Source organism: Orcinus orca, chromosome 3 (assembly GCF_937001465.1).
Source record: "Orcinus orca chromosome 3, mOrcOrc1.1, whole genome shotgun sequence".
Classification (NCBI taxonomy): Eukaryota; Metazoa; Chordata; class Mammalia; order Artiodactyla; family Delphinidae; genus Orcinus; species Orcinus orca.
In genome coordinates, this window is record NC_064561.1 from 9,348,889 (window position 1) to 9,358,641 (window position 9,753).

The window sequence follows — 9,753 nt, forward strand, 5'->3', positions numbered from 1 at the left end:
CATTGCTGCGAGCGGGCTTTCTCTAGTTGCGGTCAGCAGCCTTCTCATTGTGGTGCTTTCTCTTGTGGCAGAGCACGGGCTCTAGGCACGCAGGCTTCAGTAGTTGTGGCTCGCGGGCTCAGTAGTTGTGGCTCACAGGCTCTAGAGTGCAGGCTCAGTAGTTGTAGCACATGGGCTTAGTGGCTCCGCGGCATGTGGGATCTTTCTGGACCAGGGCTCGAACTCATGTCCCCTGCATTGGCAGGAGGATTCTTAACCACTGCGCCACCAGGGAAGTCCCCAATTTGTGCCAATTTTGGACAATGCTGTAGTGAATACCCTTCTGGAACCTCTTTTTCCAGGCCTGAGGTTCCGTGGGGATCCACGGGCTATGAGATCTGTGACAGTTTTAGTTTTCACAGCTATTGTCCAATCGATTATTCCCCAGAGGGCTTGTCCCAATAACCCAATGCCATGTAATGGCGTGGAAAGTCCATGGCTCATCAGTGTCGACTGTTGTGACAAATTTTCAATTTTGTCTCTTCTGATGGGTGAAATGGGGTCTTGGGGAAGGGTATACGTTAAGCGGATGTATGTGAGGGGCACTTGGCCTGTCTCCCACAGCATCACCTCCAGCCCTCAGCCCCCAGTGACCGAGTACCGGAAACCCCCAGGCGGCCCGGGCGGGGGCGGGGGTCGGCCAAGCAGCTTCCCGTGGAAGGAAGCGCCCGGCGGTTCCTGCGACAGGATGCGCAGTGATGCCCCTCCCCAGCCGCCGGGGACTTCCCGGGCCGGGCCAGGTTCTCGAGGGAGTTGCCCCCACGCGGACGCATTGAGCTACCGCGAGGGGTGTGGGGCTCCAGTCCCCCAGCATCCCACTGCGGAGCTGTGGGTCGGTCCCCCGAGTGGGCGGCACTAAAGTCTTTCACATTTCCCGGGAGGGAAACGGGCTGCGGTGGAGGCGAGATTCCCCTGAGGGGCCCTGAGGGAGGCAGGGAGGAGGGAGTGCGATGAGTGAACGACGCAGGAGGGGAGCCAGGGGCGGGCATTCGGGGGCGGGGCCTCCCCTCCCCTGCGCCCTCCTCCCTCAACCCTCGGGGTCAGGTCCCCCGGGTCTCGGGAGGCCAGCCGTGGCGGAGCCTGCCGTCTGGAGGCGGGGCGGGAGCTTTCCCGGCGCCTCCCGCCGCCTTCACCGCCCGCACCTGCGGCTCCTTTGTCCTCCCAACAGCCCCCATCCCCCACCCCCCAGTCCCAGTGCAACATCTACAAACGCTCTCCTAAACCAGCACTGGGGAAATTGTGAGGGGTTCCTCCTCTCTGGGGGGCTAACCTGGGGATGGGGTGGGGCCAAAGCAAACAAGCGCTCCCACGGGAATTTCTAAACCCACAGCCTCGCAGGGAAGCTGTTGAGGCCCACTTTGCAGATGAGGAAACTGAGGCTGGGAGCACACCTCCTAGCCTGAACCACAGTTATACCGCCAGGGACTGGAACTGGGCATAAAGTGTGCTCCAAAGCTCACCTCAGTTCCACCCCAGTTGTGGGATCCCTGCTGATTCAGTTAATCAAGCGGGGGGGGGGGGGAGGGAGGACTGTTGGGAGACATCCTTCAAGTCTCCAAAGGAGGTGTGGTCCCCCGACTCTGCTGCGGGCACAGTACCCAAAGTATCCCCCAAACGTCTGAACTCGGAAAGCACTCTGACCCAGCCAGAAATACAGGAGAATGTCCAAGGAACCCCCAAACGTGAGAGGGTTAAGGAAAGGTCAGAGCACCAGGCAATCAGCACTCAGTGCTCTGGCAAAGAAAAGGCGCCCGGCCCCTTCCCGCCCACTCTGCCCACGTGGTAGCCGGTCAGACCGGTTTCTGGGGCCCCAGCAAGCCGCCAGCCAGCTCCTGACCCCTTAACCCTGCCCCTCCCCCACCAGGGAAGAAAACCAGACGGGCTCCACAGACTTTTTCTTCAAATGGTCTTTATTTTCCTATCTGGCATTTCTAGCAAAAAGGCCAGACAGATGGAGTTAACAGAATCCACCACAGTAAAGGTAAACAGAACCCCCCTCCCCCAAAACTGGCCCAGTCTCACCAGCAACTGATCCCAGCTCAGCTTTACAGCGCTCTGAACAACCCCCTCCCCCCATTTCCGTGATTCATACCAGGAACGTCTGGGTTGATTGTGTCTGTAGGTCTGAGGGAGGCTCAAGCTTGAGACTGTCAACATATTCCCACCTCTCACACACCAGATGAGAAAAATTTTAACCTGAAATTTGATCTGCCCTCTGCCCCCGAAGGCGTAGGGGCTCGGGGCAATAACCCACACCACGCGGAGGCGAAGTGACTCAGGCCGCCCTCCTCCCATTCCCCTGGGCGTCCACACCCCAGATCCTCCTCCCAGGCCTCACACCCACGCAAGACAACAGGAAGCTCCCCACGTCTGCCCATGACGCAACGATGACCGCTTGCACAAGTATGTCACTGGAGGGGAAAGGGAAGTGCCTGGAATTCTCTGAGGTTGGAAACGCAAACACCAACTATTGAAAAACCTTGAAAGGGCAGCACAGCCCCCAGTAAAAAATAAAGTACGACCCTGAGGAGTTTAAAGAACCAAAGCTCCCTTCTCCAAGTCCCAGAAGGAGAGCGTAAGGTCCATATCCCAGTCCGTTAAGACAGCACCTGTGGGCGCGGCAGGTCTGGGGGAAGACGCCCGCGCCCCCGGCTCAGGTTTCTTGGTGTCGCCGCTGCACACATGTGGCGACGGCACCCCGTGGGTAGAGTCCCTCTCAGGGCATCTCGGCAGCCAGGGCGGCTGCCCCTCTCCACGGTTTCCACGGGCGCTCCCCCGGGGGTGGGCCTCGCCTTGGGTCTGCTCACTCTGGCCGACGGTTCGGCCCGCGCTATGGGCTCTGGTAGCGCCGCTCACGGACCCTCAGAAGGCCACCACGGCCCGCACCAGCACGTTCAGCATATTGTCCGCCGGGCGGCAAGCCGGCTTCGCCTCGCACGCCGGCGGCGCCGTCGGGGGCGCGGCGGGGCTGCAGTTCAGAAGGCCGGAGAAGCGCCTCTGCAGGACACGCGCCAGGTTGGGGAATGCGCCCTCCGCTTGCGCTGGAGGGGGCTGCAGGCGATCAAGGACGTCCGAAGAGGCCCTTTCCTCCTCCTCCTCTTCTTCTAGGCGGGCTTTCTTACTCGGGACCAGTGCAGCGTCCCCACCGTCGCTCAGGCTGCAGCTCCGCCGCTTGCGGCTGACTTTGGCGGGGCGCTGGGCACTGCGGGCAGGGGTCTCCTCCGCTCTCGGTGTCTCCTGCGTGTCCATGGGTTCCGGAGAGGGCTGCTCACCGTCGCAGGGCGCTACCTCTGCTGCGGCTTCCGCTTCCCGCGGCGGGTGCAGGCAAGGGTCAGGGGAGCCGGCGGGCGGCAAGGGCACCTCGGGCTCCTGGGCTTCCACCTTGGCCGAGAGGTAGAGCTCCCGGGCGCTGCGCATGACCAGCGACAGCTGCAGACTCCGGTGCAGCCGCAGGCCACCGCGCTGCATGCGCGAATGGTACATCTTCCACACCGACAGGGTCATGATGCGTTGCGCCTCCTTCTGCACTTCCATAGCTGCTTGACTGAGGGGCGAAGGCGGCGGGGACACGCGGCTGGGCAGGGCAGGTGGCAGGTGCACACTGGACAAGGCGCTCGTTCACGCCTCTCTGTACAAGTCAACCCACGCCGAGACGCTGCCAGGACGCTCTACCCCGGCGCCCGCCACCCGGGCCCTTTTGTACCTCAAGTGAAGTCACTGAGACGCCCCGCCCAATCAGAAAGTCGCATCCGGGCTTTCCACAGCTCTGAGGCGAAAGACTCCTTAAAGCGACAGGGTGGAATTTACCGAGCAAAGAAAAGGGACCCGAACTCGTGTGAGGAGGAGCGTTCCCCAGGCCAAGCTGAGCTCTCGGGGTGGTCTGCTTCTTCAGGGCCCCCCACTGCACCCGCGCGCGGGCCCAGGGGACAGGCGCCGTGGGTGGGGCTCAGGGTCCACCCACGGGTTGCGTCTGGAGACCCCTGCGGGTCGTAGGCGGCACGTTTCCCTTCGCACCCGGGAAGACTTGGGTTCTAACTGATACATCCCCCATGGGAACTGTGCCTAGCATCTACCAGGCGCCTAATTAATGTCTTGTTTTTGTTTTTTTTAATCAATAACGATGCTTACACTTACTAAGCTCTTACTACGTGCCAGGCGCTAAAGGCTTTCCTTTCACAAACATCTCATTGATCTCTCACCTCCACTCCGCGGAGGGTAGTTATATCTTATTTCTTCAGGTGAGGAAACCGAGGCAGAATGACTCGTCCAATATTTGCTAAACGAATAAATGAGCCACGGCGGTGAAAGGGGACCACTGGAACCTGAAGCTCTCCTGTCTCTCCAGCGTCCGCCAGCCCCCGTCACTCCCCTCGTTTGGAAGCAGTTAAGAAAGCGGGACACGCTGGCTGGCTCTAGGTCAAAGTTGCCCACTACACGGGCGGCGGACGTCTGCAGACACAAGCGCAGCCCAGGCTTCCATCTCTGCGCTCCTCTTTGAGCATCCCCCCTCCGCCACCCCAGTTTCCGTCGGCACGAAATCCACGATGGGCGTGGAGCTCGTAAGGCGGAGGACCCGGCCGCAACACAGCCCGAGTGAACATGTGGCTGCGGTCCCCCAAACGACGCAGACGTTCTCCGCCTCTGCTTCCCGGGAGGCGGAGTTGGAATAGGACCTAGAAACTGAGCCACGCATTGATAGAGCAGATAGAAAACATCGGCCCCACCTTCCGCTACGCACTACAGTTCCAAGAAAACCTAATTCCAGTTCCTCAGAAAATGCAGAATTGTTCGAACAGCTCCATTCACTCGTGGTGCGGGCCCTTTAAGGGGAGGCTTCCCCCGCCACACACACACACACACACCCCCGCACCGGTGCGCGAACCTTCCCGCCACTAGATCTGCCAGATTTCCACAACTATATTTGGAAGTAATGACGTAGGGCATGCGCGCTAGCCGCTTCCGGCTGCCCATATAAGGACTGGGGCCAGGATCTCTATACAAGACTTCAGCCGGCTTTTTCCGGGCCAGCGGGCGGGCGTGGGTGGTGCCTTACCCTCCTGGCAGGCCCCCTCCGCTCTCCCTCTCCCAGCCGCTAGAGCTGGTTGGAGCCCCCGGTTTCAGGAGCGGCGTCCAGGGGGGGCCCGCAGAGAGCGAGAAGAAACTTTCGCTTCCTTCCCTCCGGAGTCCAGGAAGGTGTGACGCCCCTCCGGAAAGCCCCCTGCCGGCAGGTAGGGGCCACCTCAGGGCTCACACTGACGCCATCTCCCAGAGACCTACACAAAGACCTTGCCAACACAAGCAGCTACTCCCTGAGGACCACTACATTCCTGTCCCGCCCCTCCCCCCCATGGACACCCTGCCAGGCCCCCTCTCATGTATTCCTGCCCCTCCGCCAAAAAATTGCTCTTCTCGTTCACATTTGGAGCATGCTCATGTCCCCCACTCCCAACCCCGGCACATGAAAACAACAATTATTCTCTCTTCTAAAAGACTTCTCCCAAAACTGTCCCCATTCAGCGATCCTGCCACATATTACGGCAACCTGCTGAGGACACCCCCATCCTCCCCCCCCACGAAACTCCACAATGACATCCCCAGCCCAGACGCTATCTGACACACAACGGGGGCGACCCTCCGAGGACTTCTTCAGACATCCCGCTCCAGAGATCAGGACCCCACTCAGCCGACAGCTGCCTCCCGCCCCCATAAAAAAAAGTGCTTTCCCGGAGACCCTACACAGAAGGGCTCTGTCACACAGGTGGCGACCCTATGAGTCCCTCTCCAGACATTCCTGACCCCTCCTCACAAGCAGAGGATTTCCCTGCAGATCATCCTCAGAGCCACCACCACACCCACTCCCGCACCCCCAGGCTCGCACCCAGAAAGACCTCACCCCCCAGAAGCATCTCCGGGCCCCCACTCGCGGCCAACCCGCCCTAGGGCGATCTCGAGGCGTCCCTCCTCCGCAGGAAAAAAGAGGAGGAGAGAGTCCAGCAGAACTCCCCACACTTCACCCTGACCCCGCGGGAAGGTGGGGATACCACCTCTCCCAATACTCCTTACCAAACTTGCCACTCCCGACCCTGGGCTGGGACCATCTCTCATCTCCCATCTCCTAGGACAGGATCTAGGTGCAGGCTCAGGGAGCCCATGAACATGATCTACAAATTGAATGAGCCCCTTCCCCAGCCATAATCTCTCCTGATTTAAAGGAGACTATTATTATTTACATTGCCCGGAAGGGAAACAGGTTGCGCAGCAACAATCCGAGAGGTTGGGTCTCGAACCGAGGGATTTGGAGCTCTGAGTCGAACCCAGCCAGACGGAACTAGGACACCTCCGGGGACCAGGACGCGAAGGGGCGGTACGTGCAGACAGGAAGCCGTCTCTGCCCACAACCAAGATGGCGAAAGAGAGAGCGGATGTTTCCGCACTTCGGGCTGCCAAGGCCTCTCTTTCTCTCCTGGCGGCCCAGCTCTCAATGATGGCAGTGGTCACGTGACGGGGGCGGGGGTGACGGCTCGTTTTGCACCTCTTGGAGGGAACCAGCTTCCCAGGCCGAGAGGGGAGGGGGCTTGGCTTCGGGCGGGTGAGGGGCGTGACATGTCGCTCGAAGATCCGTTTTTTGTAGTCCGAGGGTGAGTGACAGCGATGGGGGAGGACAGAGGGTGTGCTGTCCCCCTGCCAGCCAGTGCCCGCGTGCCATACGGAGCATGTCAGGCATTCTGGGCACCGCCGTCGGGATCGCCCCGTGGCCGTGTGGGAGGGGTACGCAGTGGGATATGAGGGTCTCCTGAGTCCCCAGCTCGTTTGGGGGCGCAGTGGTGGGAGGGAGGACCGCCTGCCCCCAGCCGCGCCCGCTGTGCCCCTGCCCGCAGCGAGGTGCAGAAGGCGGTGAACACGGCCCGCGGGCTTTATCAGCGGTGGTGTGAGCTTCTGCATGAGGGCGCGGCGGTCGGACGCGAGGAGCTGGACTGGACGACCAATGAGCTGCGGAATGGCCTGCGCAGCATCGAGTGGGACCTCGAGGACCTGGAGGAGACCATCGATATCCTGCGGGGGGGGGGTTGGAGGGCGGCATGGGAGAGCCCATTGAAGTGGCAGTGGGCCGTGGGAGCCAGCCCTCGGGGAGGCTGGACACCTAGGAGGTGTTTGAGGGCTTTGAGGCAGAGGAGGGCGTTCTGTCGGGCTCTGGCCTTGACTCTTGACTCGCGGCTTACGCATAGTGGAAGCCAACCCAGGCAAGTTCAAGCTCCCAGCCGGAGACCTGCAGGAGAGAAAGGTGTTTGTGGAGAGGATGCGGGAAGCAGTCCAGGTGAAGAGAGTTTCCAGTGGGGTGAGGGTGGGGAGGTTAGGGTATCATTACTCTCTGATGCTGTCCTTACCCCTAGGAAATGAAGGACCATATGGTCAGCCCCGCAGCCATAGCCTTCATGGAGAGGAATAATAGAGAGGTAAAGGCATCCCGACCCAGTATCCTCACCCCCTGTCTCTCGGGGTGACCCTCCCCTTGGAGTGCAAGCCACCCTCTGTGTCAGTGCTCATCTTCTCTGTGCACAGTTGTCTCCATGCTGTCTACCCGCCTGCTCTTTCTGGATGTGAGCTCCTTCTGTGTGTATAATCTCTTCTGCCTTCTCCTGTGGGTCTATACTGGTTTCCTGTGGGGGGGGGGGGTGGCCTATCTCCTTTCTTTTTTTTTTTTTTTTTTAGCTCTCTGTGTTACTGTTTTCAGGATTTGATGCTTACCTTTTTAATCTGTGTATGCACTTGACCTCTCTGAACTTGACCTCTGAGTGGATCCCCACCTGCCTTGTGCATGCACACCATTTTCCTCTGTGGGTGTGCTTGCCCCACGTGTGTACCCACTCATGCCTTTTGTGCGCAGTCTCTCTGCTGCCTCTGTCTGTACACCTTTTCCCTCTGTGTTGTGTGTTCGTTCTTGCATGTTGTAAACAGCAGCCTCACCCATTAAACCCACATGGGGTCTGGGAGGGTGGAGGGCTGAGGTCTGCAGCAGCTTGGAGTCCTATAGCAGGGTCCACATGCCTTCCATGTGTGCTGCTTTGGGTATTAAAGTTCAATTCTTAAATACATGTGTTTATAGGATAATAAGTGTTCTCCCTGGATTAATTCATTAAATCCTTATTCCATCCTCAGGAAACAGGAATTATAGCTCTCCCCATTTTACAGATGAGGAAACTGAGGCACAGGGAAGTCAAGTGATATGGCCTCGGGGTCACCTTGCTAGTAAGTGGTGGCTCTGAGGAACCCAGGCCGTCCCACTCCAGAGACTGCCTTCCTGACAAACCACCATCTAAATTTGCCACAAACCTTGTCTGTCTCTGCCGTGAGTGGGCGACCCTCCCTGAGCCTGTGGTCTTGGCCTCCACAGATGCTGACAGGCAAGCCAGCCACCCTGAAGTCAACCAGCGACTTGCTGGACGCCAGTGTGGTCTCAACCACCTCTCGCTACATTGAAGAGCAGCAGGCCACACAGCAGGTGTGTGTGGGTGGCTGGAGGCCCCGGGCTGGAGGAGCCTTCAGGCAGCTCAGGGCTCCCTGCCGACCGCAGTTCCCACCCCTCCAACCTGCAGCTGATCATGGACCAGCAGGACCAACAACTGGAAATGGTGTCTGGGAGTATCCAGGTTCTGAAACACATGTCCGGCCGCGTCGGGGAGGAGCTAGATGAGCAGGGCATGTGAGGCCAGGACCCCGGGGGTGGGCCAGGAACCCTTGCCCGGCTGCACTGGTGTGCACAGACCCTCCAGGGGCTGATTACCTCCTGATCTCGGCAGTATGCTGGACACCTTTGCTCATGAGATGGACCATACCCAGTCCCGGATGGATGGGGTCCTCAGGAAGATGGCCAAAGTATCCCACATGACCAGTGGTGAGTCCCGTGGAGGTGGGGGGGGGGCAATTCGGCAGTGGGGGGAGGGGGTTGTGGGTGGTGCTGCCTCCCCTCTGTGAACTCTGACCCTCTTGCTCCCAGACCGCCGACAGTGGTGTGCCATTGTGGTGCTGCTGGGGGTGCTTCTCCTGGCCCTCATCCTGTTCTTCTCTCTCTGATCCTGGTCCTCCCCAGGAAGCTGGTCCCTCCAGCTGGGGGGCTCAGCAGAGCCTTGCCCCCTGGGAGGAGGGGGATCATGCCTGGGGAGCTGTCCCAAGGCTTCATCCAGAGCCAGTAGGACCCTCATGGCCCTGGGTGGGAGCCCCCACCACTGGTTCTGTCTCAAGTGCGCTTAGGGGGTGGTGGAGGTAGGGGGACCTCAGACACGCCCCTCCCCATCTCTCCTTCCCGTGCCCCAAAGCCATCGCTTTGCCCGTGTGCCTTCTACATGTGTCAACTTGGAAATAAAATCCCAGCCTTTGTTATATACATTTGTATCGTATGATGTGTCGATCTGAACTTGTGGCTGTCCCTGAATGGGAGCTCCTGTTCTAAGCCCCCTGCTTGCACACGCTGGGGCCAGGTGTGCATGTGTGTGCATGTGTGTGTTAAGAATTTCAATGGTTGATATTTGGTGCAGAAAAGACTGTTCTGGTTTATTTCTTGGATTTCATGATGGATAATTTTATTACCATCGAAATTCCAAACACTGATTCTTCTTGAGCTTTTGAAGTTCAGCCTAAACGTCTTTTGCTTGTTCTTTGTCTAAGGTAGGTAGGTGAGTCCCTTAGCTGTGGAACTGAGCTGTCACTTCCGAGGGG

General features: G+C 59.3%; 2 protein-coding genes across 3 annotated transcripts; one reads left to right on the forward strand and one right to left on the reverse strand.

The window, feature by feature from the left end:
• Nucleotides 1-1,931: 1,931 nt before the first annotated feature.
• On the reverse strand, nucleotides 1,932-4,944 carry IER2 (immediate early response 2). The gene has a single exon (XM_004277440.4). It carries the CDS (start codon nucleotides 3,571-3,573, stop codon nucleotides 2,902-2,904), a length of 672 nt encoding a protein of 223 aa, XP_004277488.1. The 5' UTR covers nucleotides 3,574-4,944; the 3' UTR covers nucleotides 1,932-2,901.
• Nucleotides 4,945-4,976: 32 nt separating this feature from the next.
• On the forward strand, nucleotides 4,977-9,419 carry STX10 (syntaxin 10). Of its 2 annotated transcripts, XM_004277441.3 has the most exons (9): nucleotides 4,978-5,267; nucleotides 6,282-6,677; nucleotides 6,918-7,087; nucleotides 7,260-7,354; nucleotides 7,431-7,493; nucleotides 8,432-8,539; nucleotides 8,634-8,740; nucleotides 8,838-8,932; nucleotides 9,035-9,419. In XM_004277441.3, exons 2-9 carry the CDS (start codon nucleotides 6,643-6,645, stop codon nucleotides 9,109-9,111), a joined length of 750 nt encoding a protein of 249 aa, XP_004277489.1. In that variant the 5' UTR covers nucleotides 4,978-5,267; nucleotides 6,282-6,642; the 3' UTR covers nucleotides 9,112-9,419. The 2 variants fall into 2 exon arrangements, with proteins under 2 accessions (XP_033257167.1, XP_004277489.1); XM_033401276.2 differs by lacking the exon at nucleotides 7,431-7,493 and having other exon boundaries at nucleotides 4,977-5,267.
• The last annotated feature ends 334 nt before the right edge of the window (nucleotides 9,420-9,753 follow it).

Coding starts and splice junctions, on each gene's coding strand:
- IER2 (XM_004277440.4), bottom strand. CDS start 3,573: ATGGAAGTGCAGAAGGAGGCGCAACGCATCATGACCCTGTCGGTGTGG.
- STX10 (XM_004277441.3), top strand. CDS start 6,643: ATGTCGCTCGAAGATCCGTTTTTTGTAGTCCGAGG. Junction 6,678..6,917: donor CCGTTTTTTGTAGTCCGAGG/GTGAGTGACAGC, acceptor CCCTGCCCGCAG/CGAGGTGCAGAAGGCGGTGA. Junction 7,494..8,431: donor TGGAGAGGAATAATAGAGAG/GTAAAGGCATCC, acceptor TGGCCTCCACAG/ATGCTGACAGGCAAGCCAGC.